This window comes from Rhinolophus sinicus, linkage group LG11 (assembly GCF_036562045.2).
Source record: "Rhinolophus sinicus isolate RSC01 linkage group LG11, ASM3656204v1, whole genome shotgun sequence".
Lineage (NCBI taxonomy): Eukaryota > Metazoa > Chordata > Mammalia > Chiroptera > Rhinolophidae > Rhinolophus > Rhinolophus sinicus.
In genome coordinates this window covers 28,285,244-28,309,903 of record NC_133760.1, presented here as the reverse complement: position 1 = coordinate 28,309,903, position 24,660 = coordinate 28,285,244, and the positions used below count along the sequence as shown (strand labels likewise).

General features: G+C 43.8%; 1 protein-coding gene across 5 annotated transcripts in view; it reads left to right on the top strand.

Annotated features, from left to right (window-relative positions):
• PDPR (pyruvate dehydrogenase phosphatase regulatory subunit) overlaps positions 1-24,167 on the top strand; it is a 34,430-nt gene extending 10,263 nt beyond the window's left edge. For 2 of the 5 annotated variants that reach the window (XM_074314579.1, XM_074314580.1), the window contains exons 4-18: positions 2,167-2,248; positions 2,346-2,509; positions 3,171-3,292; positions 4,073-4,187; positions 4,925-5,074; positions 6,082-6,274; positions 7,565-7,689; positions 9,593-9,748; positions 9,932-10,065; positions 10,418-10,566; positions 11,047-11,159; positions 12,262-12,356; positions 13,693-13,782; positions 18,065-18,247; positions 19,313-24,167. In XM_074314579.1, coding sequence (XP_074170680.1) covers positions 2,167-2,248; positions 2,346-2,509; positions 3,171-3,292; positions 4,073-4,187; positions 4,925-5,074; positions 6,082-6,274; positions 7,565-7,689; positions 9,593-9,748; positions 9,932-10,065; positions 10,418-10,566; positions 11,047-11,159; positions 12,262-12,356; positions 13,693-13,782; positions 18,065-18,247; positions 19,313-19,717 — 2,276 coding nt within the window. In that variant the 3' untranslated portion in view covers positions 19,718-24,167. The remainder of the gene's footprint in view (positions 1-2,166; positions 2,249-2,345; positions 2,510-3,170; positions 3,293-4,072; positions 4,188-4,924; positions 5,075-6,081; positions 6,275-7,564; positions 7,690-9,592; positions 9,749-9,931; positions 10,066-10,417; positions 10,567-11,046; positions 11,160-12,261; positions 12,357-13,692; positions 13,783-18,064; positions 18,248-19,312) is intronic. The other 3 variants (XR_012490129.1, XM_074314582.1, XM_074314581.1) reach the window with 3 other exon arrangements.
• The last annotated feature ends 493 nt before the right edge of the window (positions 24,168-24,660 follow it).

Below are 24,660 nucleotides of genomic sequence, written 5' to 3'. Positions count from 1 at the left end.
GCTACTGAGTCACTAAATAAAGATGAAGTGACATATGTATACCTAGATTTCATGAGATATTACACGCTCATCTTCTCCTCTGCAAACAGTTCATTTACTTGAGGTGTATGTTCACCACTATTCAATCAGACTTACTGAAAGACGCCAAGAGTCCTCATTCCACAAGTGTGTGAAGACTGGTGTCTGCAGTGCTTCAGTTTGCATGTGACATAACTCTTGTCAAGTGACTGAAATAGTAATCTAAAAGTTTCAGTAATTTTGAAAGTATTCCACATATTATTTGATGTCATAATGAGGAAGGGTCATTCTTTTTACAGATGTAGAAACCCAGGTGCAGCAATATTGAGCCTTTTTTTCAAGTCAGTGACAACTCAGTTACAAAAAATTCTGTAGTGGATTCAGAGGAACATAAACAGTGGTACTCTCCTGTATCTAATCTTTGGTAGTGAGTAGAAAATAACTGCCAAAGCCTTCGTTTGAATTTCAGAGTGTGATTAGTCCACAAATCACTGGCCTAGATCAGCTGTACCCGTCTAAACTCCTACCACTTTTTTATTTTTTTTAAAGATTTTTTTATTGGGGAAGGGGAACAAGACTTTATTGGGGAACAGTGTGTACTTCCAGGCCTTTTATCCAAGTTAAGTTGTTGTCCTTTCAATCTTAGTTGTGGAGGGTGCTGTTCAGCTTTGAGTTGTTGTCCTTTCAGTCTTCGTTGTGGAGGGCGCAGCTCAGCTCTAGGTCCAGTTGCTGTTTTCTAGTTGCAGGGGCACAGCCCACCATCCCTTGCGGGAGTCGAACCGGCAACCTTGTGGTTGGGTGCTGCCCACCATCCCTTGCGAGAGTCGAGGAATCGAACTGGCAACCTTGTGGTTGAGAGCCTGCGCTCCAATCAACTGAGCCATTCGGGAGGCAGCTCAGTTCAAGGTGCTGTGTTCAATCTTAGTTGCAGGGGGCAGAGCCCACCATCCCTTGCGGGACTCGAGGAATTGGCAACCTTGTGGTTGAGAGCCCACTGGCCCATGTGGGAATCGAACCGGCAGCCTTCGGAGTTAGGAGCTTGGAGCTCTAACCGCCTGAGCCACCAGGCCAGCCCCCTCCTACCACTTTTAAAAGCCGGTCTCTGCAGCTGGGACATTCTTGTCATGTCAGCGAAGAGCAGATTTATCTGATGATTGCAAAAGAAATTGAGAAAATAAATTATTCTCACTGTACTTTCCTTTGGAAAAGATGCTTGATTGATTCAACTCTTTCTTCATAAGACCTAGCTGGACCATCAGCTCTAATGCGTCTTTTGGAGCAAAAATTAACATAAGACCCAGTCTTACTTTAATATAAGATGGGTTTTTATAATATAAGTCTGGGTCTTATATTAATTTTTGCTCCAAAAGACGCATTAGAGCTGATGGTCCAGCTAGGTCTTATTTCGGGGAAACACGGTAAGAACTTGGAGTCATTGCATTTTAGGAGGATTGTCATTGACCCAAGTGTAATCATTGCTGTGTCAGGTATGTTGATTGCATACAACAGAAAATGAGACTCTGGTTACCTTGGGTAAAAAGGAGTTTGCTGGAAGGCCACTGGGGGCCTTATAGAGTTGGCAAGAGATTGACAGCTGTAGGCAGCGTGGAGGCCAGGACCTGGGAACCTCACAGCAGGCAGTCTCTCAGCTGGAACAGGAACCGTCTGGCCTGGATGCTGCTGCTCCTAAGATGAGTGACGTCCAGCCATTCACCTACTTGCTCAACACCAAGTGTTCCGGGGGGGTCTGATTGGCTGAGCTTAGGTCATATGCCCACTGGCTGTACTGGGGAAGGAGAGGGAGGGTCCTGCCCCCTGGAGGCTGGTGTAGTGAGTGGTCCTCACCAAAACTAGAAAGGTTACAGTCCCACCAAAAATAGAGGGACAAAGTCTAAAAAGAGTGAAGGATAGAGATGGATTCTGGGTTACGTTTCCCTCCAAGAGATTTTTTTGGCAATGGTGTCTTTTATTTTTAAGAAGGATTTTATGTGCATTAAAATCTCATTTGCTCCTCATCAAACTGAGCTGCGCATGTTAGGATGGTGGCAGTCCCAGGACTCACCACAGGTCCTGCAGCATATAGTCTAGTGTGCTTGCCACCCTACGTTTGGTCTGGTGTGTCTGAGTCAGGGCTGGTCTTTCTTACAGGTTACATAAGGACGGGCTCAATCTTTCTGGCCCAGAATCAGGACCGGCTGATCTCCCTGAAGCGCGTCAACTCAAGGCTGAAGTACGTATGAGGCTAGAAGCCTGTCCTGGCTTTGCGGTTACACTGACCTCTGCCGGAGGGCCAGTGAATGTCATTGTCCCCTTGTGTTCTGTGGCAGTGTTATAGGCATCCCTTCTGAGATCATCTCCCTCAAGAGAGTGGCCGAACTTCACCCTCTCCTCAATGTGCACGACCTGGTGGGGGCCATGCACGTCCCGGAGGATGCGGTGGTGTCCTCTGCCGACGTGGCTCTTGCCCTGGCCAGTGCTGCCTCCCAGAACGGTAAGCAGGTGTGGGGAAGAAGGAAGAGGTTGTCTGAGACAGAGTCTGATAACAGGCAGGGACACCAGCTCAGCTTCTGGTTTTGAACACGGGCTCTTACCATTTTTGTTTTAATTCAGTATCTGTTAATAAATATTTTCCCTCAAGACCACGTTAGTTTTATTAACGTTCTAAGGAGCTGCTTTTAGTACTGATGAGTGCACTTCAGACTGAAGGGAGTCCTCTCCCGCACTGGACTTGAGAAGCTCCAAGATTAGCAAGCACCTTGGAGATTTAATCCACAGCTTGGATCACGTCCTGGTGTTGGAATGAGAGAGGGGAGGACACGTCAGTGTCCACGGTGCTGTGCACTTTGGACGAACTGTCGTGTTGTGGGTAGATTAGGATTGAAGGTGCCTTGTTTGAACCTCTCTCCCCCTTACCCCTTTCATGATTCCTGGAATTTGTGCACTGAAGTCGGTGTTTAAATTACTTTGGCGTTTCCCATCTTGGGAAAGTCCCATTCACAGTCTCAGCATGTGGTTCCTAGGAGTTGTTTGTTTTCTTAAAGCAGCGACCAGGCCTTTTCAGTGTTTCTTACGAGTTGAGGATCGGGCGCAGATGCCTTGGTTCTGGCCCCTCAGGGGACGGATGCAGCAACTCCTTCATTACCTTGGAACAGGTGTTCAGATCTATGACCGGACCAGCGTTATTCATGTGATGGTCAAAAAAGGGCAAGTCACCGGCGTGGAGACAGATAAAGGACAGATCGAATGCCAGTATTTTGTCAACTGTGCTGGTCAGGTAGGGTAGCAACAACAGTGGGTCACTGGGTTTCTCGTCTAACTTTTAACTCGGGGGTTTTTGGTATAGAGACTTAAAGATTATATAGTGACAGGCAAACAGACGTCAAGGACCACACTGTTCCTCGTGTGGACTGGTAGACCCCGAGTTCCTGTATTCCCAGTCAGACACTGGACTCCTCCTCAGATAGAGCCGCGGTGACCCTCTCCTTCGTCCACCCTGGGGACGTGGTGCTCTCCTGTCAGGCGGGCATTGACACAGATCCCTGGCATTGGATCTCTCGGTGGTGTTTCATTGCATCCTACAGCCTAGCAAAGTAGTAGGGTATTTCATTGTCTCAGTACGTGGATTCATTTTCCAGAACACTGAGCTGTTTCTACTCTTAAGGCAAATTGGTCCCTTCCATCCACTCTACAGTCTTAAGGTGTCCTAAGAATACTTCGTGTCGTGGGAAGTTCATTTATGATTGAGGGGTATTTGGGGTTGGTAGTTGAACCAGGCATTTTGTTAAGAGGCCTCATTGGCTCCGCATGAGCTCCTTTGACTGGCTAGTGAATCTGTCTTCCTTTGACCTGAAATGAAGTTTAATGGTTCAAAGAGTACAGTGCTGCTGCCCGTCCAAATAATTAAACTAAAACAGGCTGAAACTTGGCTTCCCATACCCAGCACTGTAGCAAGAGCAACACAACCCACTTGAAATCAAACTTTTTCAAGCGGCTGCACTTGCTCATTTGTCTCTCTGTTCCTCTTCCACCCCCAAATCCATCTGTCCATCCGCAGTGGGCATACGAGCTGGGTCTGTCCAACGAGGAGCCGATCAGTATCCCGTTACATGCCTGCGAACACTTCTACCTTCTGACTCGCCTTGAGACCCCTCTGCAGAGCAACACACCAAGTGAGGGCCTGCGCTTTGTTTGTAATCTTGTGTCCTTGCCACTGTTCTGTCCTCTGACAAGGAAGGCTTTCTGCTAAGGACGGACTGTTCCCGGGAGTCTTTTCTAGGGCATGTTACAGGGAGGTGGACCCAATTCTAACTGTTCTAACCCAGTTCGTCCTTTCTTGTGAAAGGATGGCCACAACGGGTGTTTCACTGAAGCAATTATTTGTGTTTGTGTTGCTTTGCAAGCTATTTTAGTCCCAAGCAGAGGTCTAAATTGAGAATATTTAGAATATAACCTGGAGTCTTTGACTGGAACGCTATACATTATGGAAACGTCATAAGTAAGCTTTAAACTCAGGGTATTCAGTGACCCCAAGTGCGGTAGGAGACGGTTTGGTAGCACTTTGCAGGAGGTCGTAATCCCTGCAATGGGCTCGGCAATCCCGCCTTTTCTTAGGCTCTGCGTGGCTCAGTGGCAGTTACCGTAGTTTGGTTGTGAGGCCTAGTCAAAGCTTCTAGGTAACTGATGGGTTAGGGACGATCAGAGAAACAGTCTGCCCTGTAAGGCTGCGAGGAGGAGCCTGCCCCGTGACCTGGAAAGCTGTGCTCCCGGGATGCTGTTTCGTTACTAAAGCCAGCAGTGGGTGTTTCCCTTTGCTTTTTTCTGTCCACTTAGAAAGCTGGCATACCTCGAAACCCCGTTTTTCTCTTCTACTCCCTACTCCCTACTCCCTTGTCATTTCTCTTCTCAGCTATTGTGGATGCTGATGGAAGAATTTATATTCGGAACTGGCAGGGTGGCATCTTGTCTGGAGGCTTTGAGAAGACCCCAAAACCAATTTTCACTGAGGGCAAGAACCAGCTGGAGATTCAGAACCTGCAGGAAGACTGGGATCACTTTGGTGAGTGAACTAGATAATAATAGTGATGCTCTTATTTGTCTAAGCTGTTGTTGCCTTTTCCAAAGCATTTTCAAGAATAGCAGCTTATTGGCTCTTTGTAACAGCCGCATGTGGAGGTTCCAGAGGGCCGGCTACCGAGTTTGCCTGGTCTCAGGACATGTTACTGGGTGGCTAATTCCGGGGATTAGGTCTTGGTTAACGGACTTTTGGCTTAATACGGACTTTTGGCTTAATACTTGTTCACCTAAAATCACTGCTGCAAATTAGGCCGGGAGGAAACCTCTTCCTTGATTTCATACAGGACTGAAGAAATTTTTAGAAAGCAGTCTTGTTTTGTTAGTATGGTCTTTCACTCAAATTTAAAATAATTTTATTTATTGAATAGTTAATATAGTCACACGCTTCTAAATTCAAAAGATATGGAAAGGTCTGTAATGACGAGTTTCATTCCCGCCCTTAATGGACTTTTAAAAAATAAACGTTTTGTTATGGAAAATTTCACACTTTCCAAAGTGGAGAAAATAGCATAACGAAAGCCCATGTGCCCGGCAGCCAGCTTCAGTCTGGCGTCTTGTTACCACTGCGCCCGGATTCCTCCCAGGTGAAGGATTTCCTTTACTGCAGGCTGAGCGCCTGTCTTCTGCAGCTATTCCAGCCTAAGAGACCTGCCCTCCCCCTGCATCGCTCTGGGGTGCCATGTAAGGGCTTTTGCCCGAGTGCTGAGCCCTTCCCGATTCAGATCTGTAGCCACTTGTGTTTGCTCTTCCATAGCTCCTTTCCTTGCTAAAGAGTGTCTTCTTTCTCATCTTCGTGCCAAGCGCTCCATAGGCATGCCCATAATTCCACCAGGGTTTCCGCTTTCTCATAAATAGCCCAGCTGGCTCTTCTTAGGAAACCTCTTCCAAGAGATTTTATGAAAAGAGAGGGAATCGAAAAGTATGAGGAGTTGAAAGTGTTTTAATTCCCTGAAGCTGAGAACTCCATTTGGGTTCGTTTCCATTGCTCAGAGCCCCTGTTGAGTTCCCTCCTGCGCAGGATGCCAGAATTGGAGACTCTGGAGATCATGAAGTTGGTGAATTGCCCCGAGACCTTCACACCAGACATGAGGTGCATCATGGGCGAGTCTCCTCTGGTACAGGGCTACTTCGTCCTGGCAGGAATGAACTCTGCTGGCCTTTCGTTTGGTGGAGGAGCTGGAAAGTAAGTCTTTCTCACTCAGACTCAGCTTGCTGGGCTTCTTCCTTTCTAGAGTTACTTATTAATATGGTATGTAGTACACTTAATCGGCTAATAAGAAGTTACGAGTACATGTAATTTGAGAGTGTCCCCTTCAAAGTAATCACTGAGGGCGGCTCTCCCTATACTCCTGAAAAGTCATTGTGCAAAATGGTTTGGAACTTGTCTTTTAGAGTTAGGCACTGATCCTGTAGGATGAATGGATGTTCTGTGTACTCTTTCAGTTGTAACAAAAATGGGTCCTTTTTGTGTACTTGAATTTGGAAACTTCCAAGTGTTGTGAGTGAGATAGGTGATCATGCTGAGTATTGCCAGTTTTTATTGAAAAATAGGTGGTAATAAAAAATAAGTCAGTCGTGAAAGGACAAATACTGTGTGATTCCATTTATATGCAATACTTAAGAGTAGTCCAGTTTTTGCAGACAGACAGTAGAAGGGTGTTTGTCCAGGGCTGGGGATAGGAAATGGAGAGTGACTGCTTAATGGATAAAGAGTTGCATTTTGGGAAGTTGAAAAAAAGAGTTCTGGAGATGGATAGTGGTGGTGGTCACACAGCAATGTGAATTACTTAATGACACTGAACTTTGCACTTAAAAAGGCTTAAGATGGTCAATTTATGTTATGTGTATTTCCACAATTAGAAAACTTTACTTGGTCAGAGCGTGGTGCTCTTAATAACAAGGTTGCCGGTTCGATCCCCACATGGGCCACTGTGAGCTGCACCCTCCACAACTAGATTGAAGACAACTACTTGATTTGGAGCTGGGTCCTAGAAAAACACACCTAAATAAATAAAAGTTAAAAAAAATTTTTTTTAAATTAAGGAGGGCATTTTTCTTGAGTGACTTGTAGAATGGCTCTGAAAACAGTTATGTAAGTGGAGTTACCAGAAACATTTGGAGCAGAGATGTGATCGGATAACTGTGTAACCTCCTGAGGTGACTGTTCTACAGGAAAAACAAAAACAAGACCCATTGGATGAATAAATTAGAGTACATTTGTATATATATTTTAGTTTTATTTCTTCAGATATGTGCCCACGTCTTAAACAGTTTCTAGGAATTCTTGTTATTAGAGCTAAAATCCTCTTAGTGGTCTTGTGAGAGCAGTAGATGGGTGCATGTTTGTTTCTTCCAGAAAAGTTAAGGAAATTGGTCAGAATTGCTCCACCACTCCCTTGATTTGGTTCTTGATTTGTGGTATAACGCTGAGAGTATCACATCTGAGGCCCAACATCTTCCTTTATCTAAACAGGTACCTCGCTGAATGGATGGTGCATGGCTATCCCTCAGAAAATGTCTGGGAGTTGGACTTGAAGCGTTTCGGAGCCCTCCAGAGCAGCCGCACCTTTCTGCGCCATCGCGTCATGGAAGTCATGCGTCAGTGCAGCTTTATCCCAGTTGTACCTCATTGCGGTGTCTTACTAGCATTCTGATGGGCAGGTTTTTCCTCAGTTCTTTAGTAACTGCTTCCACTTGGGCTTCTGATGTTTGACTGTTTCAGGCCTGTGTTGGGAGCATTGCCCCATGTGATATTTATGGAATGTTTTCCTTCGTATATCGTACTTTGTTTACTTCACAGGACAGGAAAGGAGAACAGGACTTACAGGTGGTAATTCCTGTCAGACTCCATCTAGCAGTTTACGTTCCGAGCATTGCCTGCTTTCCACTGTGCCTGGAAAACCCTATGTCAAAATGAATGTTCTCGTTTCCCACTTGGTCTTTGAGATCATGATTTGCTTTCCAAGGCAGAGAATTTGCCAAGTTTTTCTTAAAGCTTCAGGCTTCTCCGAGTGATTTTTGTCATTAACCCATTATACATTGGCAAGCTAGGAAACCACTTCTCATGTAAATACAAAACATACATTCCTACTCTTTGTTCTTGTTCTTGCTTCCCTCCAACTTTGAAGGATTGGCCTCTTCATTTTAATGGAATTTGTTACCCTACCTTGTCTCTGATTTATTTTCTAGTTAACCTTTTGGGACAGCTTTTGTATCAGGAATTGAACCAAATGAGATTGTAATTGCATTTTTCCTATACTGAGGAAGTACTCTCAAATTTTGCCAAAATATATCTAAATATTTTGGGCATATTTATGCTCAGGAGTAAAGTTTCTACATTGGCTGTGACCACCACTCTTAAGAATGAACTGCTGGTTTAGTCATTGGAGGTTCCATTCATGATGAGCGTTTGGATGACCTTTGACACCTGTGTGCTCACTTTTGGCTTGTGACAGAGAACTCATATCTGTGGGAGATATAGGACCTGGCAGCAGTATGTGTAACTGCTAAGCTTCTTTATTTTTAGCATATATTTTGGTTAAAATGTTGAACTACCATTAAGTCTAGATTTCCCCATCCATAGTTACTCTAGAACCTATATAAATCATAATTGAGCTTGAATTTCTCCTTGATGATATGACATGTTTGGTGGCCTTCTCTGATTTTCATAAAATAGAAATTGCAGACATGACAGAAAATGGGAAAGGGGAAGTAGAACTTAAAATACCAGAGATTGACAACTTGTCACAGTATAAGGAAACCAGTGTGGCTTCCTTTTCTTTAGTTTTCCAGCCTCCCTCACTACAATGTCCTCTTGTCTTGAATGGTGTCAGGTCTTCTCTCTGGAAGGGACTAGAGATGATCACACTCTTTCTGGCTTTTACTCATTGCTGTTGCAGATTGGACATTAGGAGAATTGAATTCTGACTCTAGCTTTGTTATGTAAATAATGTCACTGGGATAGTACTATGCAACCTGTCAGATTGCAGAGCCAATTAAATCAAGGTATGCTGTGTGCCCTTTCACTTCAGAAATGGGCTAAATATTAGAGAGGAAATGTCTATACAGGTCCGAGATCCCATCAACACAGGCACTTTAAAGAATCAAGTGCCATTTTTTCACTTTGTAACTAACTTCTTTTTCACTTTGTAACTTCTTGTGATCATCTTAAATATAACTTCATCTCTGCTATGGAGCTTAGCAAAGTTTAGAACTCTGCACTTTCTCCTATTTCTCCCTACTAATTTGGAATAATTGTGAACAGAGACCTACAGCTATTATGTGACTCATAGCTGTATAACTATGGAGGGATGAAAACAGCTCTTGCAGTATTATTCTTTCTTTTGGAGCATGCCTGTTATACTGGGTACTGTTTGGCAAATTAGGCTACCTGAGCCTGGAAAGGATGTTCTTTTGAATAGGAGCAGCTCCAGAGTCTAGTGGATATTGGGTACTCAGCTCTGTGGCTTGGGCTTTCATAGACTGTTATTATCTGTTCTAGCTCTGCTGTATGATCTGAAGGTTCCCCGGTGGGACTTCCAGACAGGGAGGCAGTTACGCACATCTCCTCTCTATGACCGGCTGGATGCACAGGGAGCCAGATGGATGGAGAAACATGGATTTGAGAGGCCAAAGTACTTTGTGCCACCAGACAAGGGTAAAAAGGCACATTCTGATTTTTCTTTTTTGCCGAGAATAAAACTTATTTTTCAATGTATGTAGCTAGAATGTGTTCCTGGAAGAATAAATAATAAAAGTCTCTTATACTGCATTGAACTATACAGGGAGACTGCTCTGTAGAAATCCCCTCCTTTCCTCTCTCGTGTTTTCTGTTCCACAGACCTCCTGGCATTGGAGCAGAGCAAGACGTTCTACAAGCCAGACTGGTTTGATATTGTGGAGTCGGAAGTCAAGTGCTGTAAGGAAGCTGTGTGTGTCATTGACATGTCTTCTTTCACGAAGTTTGAAATAACTGTAAGTATTTGGGAACCAGTAAAACAGACTAAGAAACTTTGTGTATTTGTTGAATGTCTCCTTTTTTCATGTCTCTTCAAAACTGATTATTTAAGAAACCTGGTATATTTTAATGTCATCTTTATTACAACATTTTTCTGAATTTTTAGCTCTGTTTCTGGTTTTTAATCTGCTTGCAGAGGTCCATTTATCATTAGAATCAATAGCTAGCTTTCTCTGGCGCTTCTTGCAGTGGCATAAATCTGCAAAAATTGTTGCACGAGTGCTAGCTGACTGAATTTTCTCAGCAAGTCGTACTGCTCATCAGGCCGTGGTACCTAGCCAAATGCTCTTGTGTTCCTTAACCCTACAGTCCACCGGAGATCAGGCGTTAGAGATTCTACAGTACCTCTTCTCCAATGACCTGGACGTGCCCGTGGGCCACATCGTGCACACTGGCATGCTCAACGAGGCTGGAGGGTATGAAAACGACTGCAGCATAGCGCGCCTGAACAAGCGCAGGTGAGGGCAGCGCCGTCCGCTCTGCTCCCGCCAGCACACTGCTTCCTAAGAGTACTGTGGCAGCACAGCACCCAGCTCACTTTTCCAGGAAACCATAATTATACCAAGGACAAAACCATTTCGTTCACGTATGGCCAGCTTATTAGCAGCCCAGTACAAGAAGAAATCACCAGAAAAAAAGACTAAAACTCACCAGACGGTGTAAAATTCGATGTGGAAAAATTAGTTACCCTACTGGGAGAAGACACCTTCTCTTATGTTTGTAGGTCTGTGTAATTTCTTGGCAGTACCAGGAAGCCAGAATCTTCTGTTTGTCCTTATGTGGCATATCCTAGAATTATGTGCTACTGGCCCTCCCTGAATGCTAAGAGCTCGTTTGCCAGTATTCTACTTATTGCTTTGAAACTAGCTGAGAACTTAATTGCTTCCGGATCCTTTTTCTACTGCCTGGTTTTGATTACTTTTGCGTCTTTCTTCCAGTTTCTTCATGATTTCTCCAACTGACCAGCAGGTCCACTGTTGGGCCTGGCTTAAGAAACACATGCCGAAAGACTCTAACCTGGTTCTGGAGGATGTCACCTGGAAATACACTGGTAAGGTGACCTCTGGGGTCAGCTGAACCAGAAAGGCCAGCCAGTGCAGATGTCTTCCCCATTTGCCTTTGTTATATTTGACATTCAAAAATGAGTGTCAGAATTAGAAGCGTGGGAGAGGCTCTCTGGTCATAGAAGATTGATCTCGAATATGTCGTGTTTTCAGTGAAGCATGGAACGAGTTAGTGCTTCAGTTTGTTTTGTTCACTGCTATGTCCCCTACGGCCAGCAGGTAGGAGCGCAGATACTTGTTGAATGAATGAGTAAATCATTTAAAAAAAATATTTTTATATTTATTACCCAAGTATTTATTTTCTTCAAGATTCTCCCGCCCCCCTTTTTTGAAATGAGTAATTTTTAAGGATACTTAAATTTCCTGATTATCTCAGCAGTTCTGTCAGGGGAGCAGCGCTCTTCTTTTGCCTCCATTCCAGGTCTAACCCCTCTCCAGCACTTAACTGATTCCTGCCCCTCGCCCCACCAGGCCCTCGTTCTCAATTCATCATAGCAGCAAGTACAATGAACTTTTCGCTACTAGATTGGCAAACTACAGAATCTTATTGAATCAAAGTTGTTGTCCAGCCCATATGAGGGTAGTTGATGTGTCATTAGCACACACTGCTGTCACAAACATGACAGAATCCAGGGTGGCTGGGTAGCTCTCCCTCAGGGCTTTCCTCCTGGTCCTGATTTGGGCTTTTCCCATCATGTAGCTACACCGGGAAGAGGGGACTAGGAATTGTGCTGGGGGATTGTGACTGGCCCTGGAAGTGGGCTCTGTCCCATAAGCCAGGACTTGGTCTCTTGATCCTGTGTAACTACGAAGGAGGCTATGGAATGTTGCCTTCCTGTGTGCCCAGGGAGAGGAAACACAGTCTCCAGGCTCTCTGATAACAGTAGTCAGTAGCTGCACTGAGCAGGCCTGTCGGGAGAGGAGTGTTTTCCAGAATTGGGGTGCTCTGTCCATCCCTAAGCAAAGGGATGCTTTAATGGTCTTGCCGCCCAGGCCTGGCCATAGGTGAGCAAGTCCACAACAGACCTTTCCTACTGGTTCAGCTGTTCACCTGGAGTGGCCAGACATCTCTTGTTCTTTTCCATTTAGCCCTCAATCTGATTGGTCCTCGAGCTGTGGATGTGCTGTCCGAGTTGTCCTATGCCCCTATGACTTCAGACCACTTCCCAAGTCTCTTTTGCAAGGTGGGTGAGAGTAAAGTTCTAGTTTTTAGGTGGGCAGGAATGTTTCTTTTATAGAGATGGCAATTACATGTTCTTATGATGGCATTAACACACACACAGCATGTTCCGATTTTTATTAAGCAGACAAATGACAAAATAAATTCATTATTTTTCACCCTTCAAGGTCTCTTTATTTAATAAGCATTAGGATATCTTTGAAGTGGATTTAACTTCTTTGAATATCAGTTCTATATATTTATTTTCTATAGCAGATTAAAATCATAAGTTATAGGATTATGACACTGATGCCCCCAAAATGCCAGTCAGAGCCCCCCTTTCCATGCAGCATTTCCTGTTTTTCCCTACACGGAGTAACCACTGTGTATGTGGCATCTTCAGGTTAAGAAATGGTTTAGATTAAACAACTTACATTATTTTCTTTCTTATGTTGGCAACGATAGCTGAGTAAAACACATTGTAACTGAACAAAAGAGATGGTAACTGAATACTCTCTAGTAAGAGGTCGATTAGAGATCCTAACAGACATTTTGTCAACCTGTGACAAGCAGCTTGGGGACCGTTACTGATATTCAAACCAAAGTTGGGATCTACCAACTAACTGATTGTAGTTTTCCTTTTTCTCCACGGCAGAGTGAGGGCGAGAGAAAACTCACTGGGCCATTAGCAGGTTCCTTCACAGCACTTTCTATGCTTCCCGAAGGAGTGATCCATATATGTGTCTAGAGAGGACCACGTGGTGTTGGGCTTCCTGTGGAACTGTGCTTTAGTGCCACTTGGGACCTAGCCCTTTATAAGCACAGTGATTGAATCAGAGCCCATTAGTTAACTGAGTTGCTCTGAACGTGTTTTGAACTTTAGAAGCCTGGTCTCTGAGCCCAGGGTAGCAGGTGAACTGCGTTCTGTGAGTCTCAGGCATCTTTTGTGGGCAGGTGCCCAGGACTTCCCTGCCGAGTCCCCCAGAGAAGACAGTTGTCTGGTCTTCATTGCTCCCAATGCCCTTGACTAAAACAAATCTTCAGCAGGACTTTGCAAAAGAAATATTTCACGCTTGTCAAAGACTGCCTCTACTTCCCACCAGTAGCTTGGCTAGCACGCCTGAGATGGATATTCACGAGAGGAGATATTGTAAAGGCTGTGCTGCGTCCCTAAGCACCTCAAAACCTGGAAACAGACCATTTTGAGGATGAAATTGTTTCATTCACGTGTCTTTCCTTTAGGGTCACAGGGTGCAGAGCTAATGAGGGGTTTGCCTCGGGCATCCATTCCTTTAACAAACACTGAGTGCCCACTTCCCTTGAGGAGTTTCGGTGCTGACTGTCTCCCTTTGTTTCCACAGGAGATGAGTGTGGGCTATGCCAACGGGATCCGGGTGATGAGCATGACTCACACGGGAGAGCCGGGCTTCATGCTGTACATCCCCATAGAGGTGAGCAGCCAGACAGCTGTGCCAGGGGTGCGGGCTGTCCCCCACCTGCTCAGCACCTCTGATTGGGCCTGAAAGAGATTTTCACATTTTAAACTAAGTGATTTTTTTTTAATAGGTAACACATTCACATGATTTAAAGATAAATCCCAAAGTATTCAGTGCCACCCAACCAGTTCCTACCAACCACCATCAGTGTTAGTTTTTTATGTCGTGCCAGGCATTTTTGTGCATATGGAAGCAGTTCAAAGATATATTCTTAACCCCATTTTTAGAAACACGTAGAGAAGCATATTGCTATTCTTCATCTTGATTTTTTTTTTTTTTTTTTAACAATTTAGAGGTCTTTCTCTGTGAGTACGTAAAAAGAGCTTTCTCTTTTTTTCCTTTCTTTTTTAACAGTGGTGTACTATTCCATCATACAGTTGATTCATAATTTATTTAACCAGTCTGGTACTAATAGACATTTGTGCTGTTCCCAGTCCTTTGCAACGATAAAAAACTGCAGTGTGCAAGTGTCTTTTTCCTTATTGCACGTACCAACACAGGGAGTTGTCAGACTTTAGTCTGAGAGGTTCAAAATAGTTTGTCAGTGCAGTTTTAATTTCCCTTGTGTTTGAGACTGAGCTACTTTCAAAACCCATCGCCCTCCAAGTGAAATCCCATGTACAGGGCCTGCAGTTCTGCCTACCCGATCTCCACTTGTTCTCTTCTGATCACATCCGAATGTCTTCTCTGCCTCTCGCACCCCTTGCTAGTCTTTGAACATGCTAGACTGCTTCTGCCTCAGGCTTTACGCTTGCTCTTCCGCTTCCCTTGGCATGTCCTCCCAGATGGATGCTCCCAAGTTCACAGCCATAGCTGCTTCAGGTCTTGTTCACACGTCACCTTCTTGATGAGCCCCACCCCCAGTTCTGCCTATCCTCCTTCCCTGTTTTTTCCTCCATAGTGCTTACCCAGTCTAATAAAATAGTTTCTTTACTTTGTTCTACAGATTACCCGTTTCAATGTAAGTTTCCTGAGGGCAGGGATATTAGTCTGTTTTAACTTTTATGTCCCCAGCACCTAGAGAAGAACTTGGCACACAGTAAATACTTAATACATATTGCATGAATGAATGTTCTGGTCCTTTGTCCATTTTTGCATTGAGTAATTGGTCTTTTTGCCAATTTGTAGATATTCTCTGAATCAGACAGTCCTTGCTGTTGAGTTCTAAATTTTTTTCCAGTTTGCCATTTGTGTTTTGATTTGTTGTGTTTTTTGCCATGTAGAAGGATTTTTAAATTTTACTTTTTATTATGGAAAATGTTTCCTATGTTGCAGAAATTTAAAAAAAAAATTATGTAGTTGAATTAGTCACTTTTGTGGCTTCTAGAGTTTGTTACATAGAAGGGGGCTTCCCCACTCCAGGGGTATAAAATTTTTCCAGTTTTCTTCTGATGCTTTTATAGTTTGTGTTGTTGCTGTTTATAGGTTTATGGGGTTTTTTGTTTGTTTTTTTAGTATTTAAATGCTCCATCCTTTTACAGTTCCTCTTGGTGTACTTTATGAGATACGGATCAAATTATTTTTTTCCACATGGATAATCAATTGATTTGAGATTCTACTTTTATCAGATACTAAATTCCTATATGTGTTTGGATTTATTTCTTGACTTTTACTCTGTTCTGTTGGCCTATCTATTCATAGTCTAGGATCACAATTATTAAATCTTTATTATAGATTTTAACATTTGGAAGTGTTAGCTTCCTCATAGCTTGGAAAACTAGAAAAGAAAAACAATTCCTGTTTCCTTATTTTCCCTTGTAAACTCTATAATCATGTAGTTAAAACAACACCCTATTTTTGGGATTGTGTTATATTTATAAATTAGGGAGAATTGACATTCTTTTAATAAGTGTCTAATCTCACAAAGTATGCATTTTTTATTCAAGTTTTTCTGGTGACCTTCAGAGGTCTGTTGAAGTTTTCTTCATATAGATGTTCTACATTTCTTAAGTTTATTTGAATAATATTTTGTTATTGCTGTTATGAATGGGAAGGGTGTCTTTGTTCCATTATCTTCAGGTGACTGTGATTTATGAAAGCTTTTTTCTGTATATTAATTATTTAACCTAATTCCTTACAAAATTATTTTATTGTATTTTTAGGTGATTCTCTGGAATTTCCAGGGTTCAATCTTACCATATACAAATAGTAAATTTTTCTTCTTAACATTTTTATTCCTACAGATTCCCTGCCCAGTTGCGACAGGTAGCAGCGATTGTAGGCGTTAGTCACATTACTTATAGTCTTAGGTTTTTAATTGTTGAATAAAGCACGAATTTATCAGCCCATGAAATTCTATCTGCCTTTCCACACGGAAATATTATAACAGTATTAAGATGGAGCATGATGTGTTTTGCCTGTACAGACAGACTAATTCTGGAGTGCCATACGGTCATGCAGGTGTTATCACCTGGGTGACCATGTCATTGATTGGCCAGACTCCATCCTGAGGGGAGGCTCTGTGGCTCCAGCAGCTTCACTACTCGGAAGCCCTGGTTTCTGCCTTCTGATTTTCCATGAGTCCAAGACGTAATCTGTGCCATGCCTGGGTTCTTTTCAAGCTGGCTTTTGTCTTCAAGAAGCTTATACTTGTCTCTGAGATGTCTTCCAAAACATAGTGGCAGATGGCAGGTTTTTGTTTTGTTCACATTAAATCCCCAGCATTTAGTGAGAAAATTAGTAAATGTTAGGGACCCACTTTTCCCTTTGTTCTTCTCTTCTGGCCTAAGACTAGTCACCTGCTTTAAGTTTTTCCTCCTTTGCCTACCTCAAGTACAGAGTATTCAGCTTGAGACAGAAAAGTACCAAACCCACCAGAGATACTGGCTCTTACCAGTCTCCTTCCCTGCCAGTTTCCATTGGTCTCCTGTCCCCACCTTTGCTAATCCAGGTGTTTCACACCTACAACACAGGCAGTGTTATATTCAATAGCTTTGATTCTCCTTTTCCACATTTAAAGTTTTCTTGACCGCAGTGGTCTGTTCAGTAGATGCCTGATCAGCTGCAGTAGTGTAATTTATAGAGCAACATACATTGCCAGGATAAAGAATTATAATACCAGTGAAGCTCAAATAACACCACCACTTTTTCTGCTTGTTTTTTCGTTGTATTGAGATATAATTGACATACATCACTGCATAAGTTTAAAGTATACAAAATAATGGATTGACTTACATTGTGAAATGATTACTGCCGTTAGCGTCTATCTCATATAGATACAAAAACAAAGAGCAAATTTTTTTTTTTTTTTGCCTTGTGATGAGAACTCAGGATTTATTTACTCTGTTAACTTTCGTATGTACCATACAGCAGTGTTAGCTATACATTGTTAGTACTTACTTATAACTGGAAGTTTGTATTTTTTGACCACTTTCCTCCAATCTACCCTACCTCCTACTCTGGTAATCACAAATCTTTTTTACGAGTTTGTTGTTTTTCTTTTTTGGTTCCACTTATAAGAGAGATAATACAGTATTTTGTCTTTCTCTGACTTACTTCTGTTTTTTGTTATTCAGTTTTTAAAGCAAACAGTGTAGTTTGTTGCTGGGCTTTAGACTTAACAGTATGTTTAGATAGGGACTGCATCTTTTGCTTTCAATTTGGAAAACTTTCTGTTCATTTATTTGATACATGTTTTTGGAACCAAGAAAAGAACAATATGAGAGGCCAGATATCGTGGGACGTCAGTAGGACAGCGCTGCTTTCTGGCTCTTCTGTGACTCGTTCTGGGTCTCGTAAGATGTGTTATAATCTGTGTGAAAAATGAGATGTGGTACACTCACATCTGGAATTACGTGTAACACGTTTCATAGCACGGGCCAGCGCATAAGAGAAGGACAAGGTTGGGGCTTTGGGGCAAGAGAACAAAGCCAGAGCTAGAACAAAGCTGGTAGAGGATGAGTGGGCTATTTAGGAAGCATTTCTGAGATTGGTCATTTACTGGGTGGTAAGAGTGCTTTTCTGAGTGATTATTCAGTCATTGCCATATTCAGTACTTAGGTCACTCTCCTAGACATTTGGAGATGGATGCTGCTCTCATGGTGCCAAAGTCTGGAGTAAGGGTGATTCCCCCGTTCATTCCTCCTGGGCTGCAGCAGTTTGGTTTGTTGAGGCTGAGATATCCTGAGAATTTCATGCAGTCCCATCCAGGTTAACAGTGGCAGCCATCAGGCACTCCAGACACAGTCCATGTTGAAATTTGAAGGTCTGCTGCTTACCGATCTTTTGTCTCTCCTAGTATGCCCTGCATGTATACAATGAAGTGATGAGTGTTGGGCAGAAGTACGGAATCCGGAATGCTGGCTATTATGCTCTTCGTAGTCTCCGAATTGAGAAGTTTTTTGCTTTTTGGGGTCAGGATTTAAATACCCTCACCACGCCCCTGGAATGTGGACGCGAATCTCGGGTGAAATTAGAGAAGGTATGTGTCCGTCACTCAGCTTCCCAAGCAGGAAATCTGCATTAGAACAGGAAGAAGAGCTGATGTGGAAGCAAAAGTGTAAACATACTGAGGCCTCAGCGATAGCATCAGGTGAACAGCGACAATTAGGATGTCCTTAGAATGAAAAGCATCTATGGGGTAAAACATCTTAATATGACACAACACTTGTTTTGAGCATCCTGTTCTCTTTTAGACTGAGTGCTTTCTGGGGAGTTTTTCTGAATTGATTATGGTGATACGTTAGCATGCCACGATTATTTGTACAAATTAGTCACCTTACACTCAACTGCCTAATTTTTTGTTTCTTTTCAAAGTACTATATAAACACGATTTTTAAAAAATCGTAGTTCAAGAGATGTTCAGTGAAGTCTTTTTTTCATCTCTGAACCCACCCATCTCACTGCCACCTTTAGCGAGCATCAGTGTGTTGCAAACAGATGAGTATGTAGTTCCCCTTGCCAGTTTTTTTAACCTAGATGGTTGGATATCACACACTTGCTATATTGCTCCTTGCTTTTTCCACTTAGTATCAGTACAGTAAATCTACAGTATTCTTCAGCAATTACAAAAGTAATAAATACTCATTTTGGAAAATATGGAAAAATATAAAAAAGAAAATTGAAATCATAATGTATCTATTCAGATAATTACTGTTTACTTTATCATGCTCTTGTTTTATACATATGCATATATAAACATGCACTGAATACAGATATATATATATATATGCATTGACTTTTTGTGGGGATTATATAGAAACGTTTTTCTAAAAATTCTAGCAAATATTTTTTAGTAATTTTTCATCCTAAATATTTTTGTTTTGTGTGGTCTTGTGATGAAAATCTGTGTTTATAGAACAAAAAAGAAAAATGAGTACCTGTGTTGTTAGTCTCTGAAGTTGTCACTTTCCCCAAAGCCTGCAGGGCTGTGGGGGAAAAGCGTTGCACTCACTGTAGTGACACCAGGGGACCCTTCCCATTGTGCTGCTCATAGTGCTGAGAGCCAGAGAGTAGATGCCGTCTGAGTGTTGCCTTTCTTTCCTAGGGGATGGATTTCATTGGTCGAGATGCCCTGCTGCAGCAGAAGCAGAACGGGGTGTATAAACGCCTCACTATGTTCATCCTGGACGACCACGACACAGACCTGGATCTCTGGCCGTGGTGGGGAGAACCCATTTACCGAAACGGGCAGTACGTTGGCAAGACCACCAGCAGTGCCTATAGCTACACCATGGAGCGCCACGTTTGCCTGGGCTTCGTGCACAATTTCTCTGAGGACACTGGGGAAGAGCAAGTGGTGACCCCAGATTTCATCAACCGGGGAGAGTATGAGATTGACATCGCAGGACACCGGTTCCAAGCCAAGGCCAAGCTCTACCCGGTCACCTCCCTCTACACCCATAAGCGCCGAAAGGATGACGTGGAGCTAAGTGACTTGCATGGGAAGTAATGCCAGGCAGTCCCTTCCTCCCCATCTTATCCTCTAAGAGCTTCTCTCCTGCTGATCCCGTCCCTAACCGTTGCCTCCCATCTCGTATCTCCTGGATGTAATTTTAAACTTTGCCTTCTTTTAAACTTCTTGCTTTGCAACCTCTCTTGTCCTTCCATCTTCTCCTCGTCCCCTTTGCAGTTCCCCTTCCATTGATACTCACTCTGGGCTGTTCATCTTGTCCTTCCACCACTCTGATTCTCATGGTGACAAACATGATCCTCTTGTGGAAGTGGCTTATGGTGACAGTCTGATTATAAATGTTAGTCTCGAGGTAAGGGAAGCTGGTGGTGTGCGGGCCTCAGGGCAAGAGCGGGTCTCCGTGGGGCTCAGTCTTCTCGGAGAAACCTGTTAATTTCGGTGGGTTGCTGTATGTTTGCTGCGGCGCTGTGGAACAGTCTGTGCCTTTCAGCCAGGCAGCCCATTCTCCTGTGCTGTGGTTGGCACCCTGATACCTCTAGCAAAAACGATGACCATCTACCTCACTGATGGGAGGCATCACGTGGACATTGTCTGTAGCAGAGATAAATCGTTAACCTGGCACCACCCCCAGCCTCCCTGCCAAGCCGGGTCCCAGTTATCAGACCATAGGGCCAGGGCCACCTGCCTCTATTCTTCATCTCTTTTTAATCTCTATAATGAGGGGTTTTGTTGGTTTAGCTGAGTAAACCATGTTGCCTTTTGTGTTGCTTTTCCCAACTGAAAGGGTCCGACCTGAGAAAGTACCACCACCAAACAATGCAGGGCTTTCTGTTAAAACAGTGCTGCTTTTCTTCCAGCTAGTCAAAGTTCCATCATCCTACCTTGATTTTCCTCATCAGTTCAGCCTCACCTATCCCTTCAGCAGGAGGCCCACTAGCTCAGCAAACGTCTCTCCCCCTTCAGAAAAAGGGGGGGTAGGGTAGGGCATGCCATCTTGAGCGAGTGACCCATGCGGCTGCTTCTGGCACAGAACAGACAGACCCAGAGAATTCAGTGTGGAGGGCGTATGTTACGTGAGCCTAGCAGACTGCTTTCCTTCCTTTCTTTCCCCATTGAGCCATCTCTCCATATCCTCTGGAATAGAAACCTTGGGGTGCCCCATAAGGGCTCTGCACAATTATGTAGTGTCTCTGTTTTCCAAGGGAGAAATTCAGATATCCCAGGCTGTGCTTGCCAACTTAGCATTTACTTTTTCCTTGACATAAGCTGCCCTAACCTGCTGTTAGAGGTTTTAACTACTTAAACTGTAGCCTTTGTCTTGGTATCTTAGAAGCAGTAGCTCTGATAGATCTATAAATATATTAAAGATCCTCTTACTTCATTAGAGCAGCTTAAAATTCTCAGGTGTCTGCCTGGTCTGGCATCTCCGTTTACCCACTAAATCTGACGGGCTTGTTTTGTTCCAGACATTTCTTGCTATTTTCCCAGCCAGACCACACCTCCTTGATTCCTGACTTCAGTGTCCACCTTTTTAGGAGGTTTTAGTTTATTAAGGGAGCAAGTGACTAGAACTGCTTGGGGCCTTGCTGTTTTGGTGCAGACATACACTTAACTAGCTGACAGCACTTGCTCTCAGGCGGAGGAGGAAGGAGACGGGTGCCCAGCCCCGTGAAGGGCTCAGGGGAGCGGAGAGTAGGCCCTTGGCCAAGGCAGGTGTCAGAAGGAAACAGGATTTAGAGCTAAGGGTATCCGTGCTCTGCACAATTCCAAAGTCCTCTGTGTACGTGAAAATCTACTTGGGTTTGAATCCAAAAGAAACTGTAGAGTTATAAATGTCACCTTGTCCATAGGTAGAGGTCATACCCAAGACTGGCAAGCTGGTACTCTTCTGAGGCTTCACTTTTTTATTGGGTGCTCTGAAGCACACATACTTATCATTTGGCACCTTAAAATCCATCCTGAAGTCTCTTGGCTCATTTGGATATAGGTAGTGTGAAATCTAGTAGTTTTCTGTTTGGTCTTAAATCTGAAGGGGTGACTTTACCTCTAGCAAAATTGACAATCAAACATCTGTGTGTCATTTCCGTCCCTTGGGCAGTGGGGTCACATGCTTGCCTTGTGTGACAACTCACCTCTCCCTGGTTCTGGGCTCTTCGAACTGGGTGGCTGGACTTTAGTTTTATTTAGGTGGTTGGTACCTTTCTCTCTGAAATGATCTGTTGTCACCTCTTGTGTTCTCTTGGGAGAGGGGCTCTGCACACTTCTGTCATGTCAGCACATTCGACTGAAGCATCTCGACCCTAGAAGCAAAAAGTCCAAGTATGTTAGCCTCAAAGAGATGAAGGCCAGGGCTGCAGGCCTCCTGGGGGCCTTGGCCTCCCTGAAGATGCCGCCTGAGCCCCGTCACTCATGCCACATGTAAGTCCTGTTTCCTGGCACTGCCATGCTCATCGGACTGCCACCGCAGCTTGCATCGGAAAGATGTCCTGTCCACAATAATGTCACAGAAGTCAGAGGCTCTAATCCAGAAAGTGTGAAGAGCAAACAGGGACAAAAACTACCTGCTTGGATAGTCTGTGTGATGCACATTCACTGCATGGGCCAGACATGCTCCAGCAGAGAAGTGAACACTACATATCCACAGAGTTCTTCTGGGGAGTCCCTGTACCCCCAAATGTGGGATGCCATTCAGGCTAAGGACCCAAAGACCATTCGGCCCAGTGATGAACCCAGTTTCACTTTGGCCCAAAGATCCCATTTCTGCACGAGGAGAGCACAGTCACTTTGATTCCCTTCAGGAGGAGGCATGAGGTCCCTGGACTCTAGCTCCTTGTACAGAACAAGCATTTTACCTGCTTCCCTTCTCTCTTGGGCTGTTGTGTCCAAGAAAGTGACTAAAATGTAAAACATGCTTCAGTCTTCTCCATCACCTACCTGCCTTTGCAGTGTTAACCTGCCCCCTGCCCCCCACCTATGTGGCAGGAATGATCGCAGCTTTCTAAAGTGGTTTTGTTTCACTGAAGAGATGACGCACCGCCTGGATTTGGGGCTCTGGCTTATGGACACATCCTTCACCATCCTTTCAGAACCTGAGGCAGACGAAAGGCAATGTTCTCTGACCTGCGGTCTTGGCTCTGGCCCTAGAAGAAGAATTGCACTGGCTTGCTGTCAGGGTAAGCTACAGGTTCATGTTTAGATTTCTTCGTTGCTTTTTGACCAGTACTCAGCAAGGATCCTCTTTAGTATCTAAGGGAGATGTTTTGGTCAACAGTGCTTAATACTGAAAAGTACCTTTTGTTCATTTACTTTTTGCACCCTCATCCTGCCCCCATACCTCATCAGTTTTGATAAAAGCAGCATTTTATCAACATGAGTTAGGGGAAATTTTCATGTGAGTAAAGCATTTTCATCTCACACACGTCATTTGCAGATTCATGGATTCAGGAGAAGCACAGCTGAGAGGAAGACATGGTAGATGAAGTATAAGATGTTTGGCATTAACCACGTTGGCCAGCAGTGAGCTGTGAACGACTGAGGGTTGTCTGCCTGTCGGCGCCTCCCGTCTGCCTCCACACTAAGGTGCTCAGTTGTACGGCTCCTTCACTGTCAGGAGGGGGCTCACATTTGCAGTCCTGCATCACTATAAATGCACTATTTTTCAAGAGGACTGAGTATTTTTATATATCTTTGCCTTTGTCCATTAAACACTAGAGTTGTTCCTTGTATAATATGATTCTTGACTTCTCTCAGCAGAGTGTCGGCACTCCTTGGAGAATTACACATTTCTCATGGGCTGTTTTTCTCATGATATTTTTATCCTTTGCAAACCTTCTTCTGCCATCTCCTTTTTCTGTCTCTCAAGGACAGTAATTACAAGAGGTGGGGAGGATATTTTTAGCATCTGTTTCAAAAGATGTGAGCCAGGAATTCCTTTGCACACTGGAGCTCAGAGCACCTCTTTTCTCCACGCCAGGTTTCGTGCCTTACACTCCAGAATGTCACATCGTGGGTGGAGAGAGGAAGGACGAAAAAGAAAGTAACTCCATTTCAGTGTGAGGGTTCCATCACCCCGTATACCTTCTCCTTCCCCAGAACAAATGGGTGTGGGGTAGAAAGCTCCCACAGCTCGTTTCAATGAAGGGCTTCTAGCAGCACAGTTCCCACTTTACTCTGGTCAACTCTTGGGATGTATCGTAGAGCCACAGTAATTGTAACTCATTATCTGCATTTGTAAATGTGCAGTTCTGTTCAGCCCCTTCCTTTTTCTGTATCGAGTTAGCATGTGGTCCTGAAGGTGTTCAGGCACTGAGGTAAATGGGATCTTTTCTCAAGACCCCTGCTGCCTTTAGGCACACAGCCTAAAGCCTTTCTGCCCGCCATGAACACGGTACTAATATTGTGCACTGTGTTTCTATCAAGGCAGATTTCAATTCAGATTTTCTGTTCATGTTACTAGGTTTGTCAATGAATAAACAGACATTTGAATTACTCCTGTCGGTCTGCTTGTGAATATTCTTAATACCTGTATAAGTCGGTGTATGTATTTGCCATCACAAAAGAGAAACATGATACGTAAACCTGTTTATTGCTGTGCTACCAAGTGTAAAACAGAATTTGGAAACTGAGATAAAGCATGTGCAGGCATTATGCAGGGTGGCCTGGCTGGAGAGAGAAAGCCTCCCTTCGTCCTTCTGAAGTTACTATCTCTGTCATTGAATTTGACATCCTGCCTTACAACTGACTTCATTGTAAGAACCTGGGGCTTGACTTATCACTGACTACCTGTGAGCCCATGTGCATTCTGGGTCACACCTGTGGGAGAGAAGGACGTTATCTGAGAGAAGCAGTCTCAGATATTTTACTACACTGAGCTTCCATTCACAAACTTACTCACTGGGCTTTACTCGGTTTTATCCAGTTGTTTTTGAGCACTACATCTGGGAACCTAGACAGGCTAATGTGTCTATAACAATCTCGCCCTT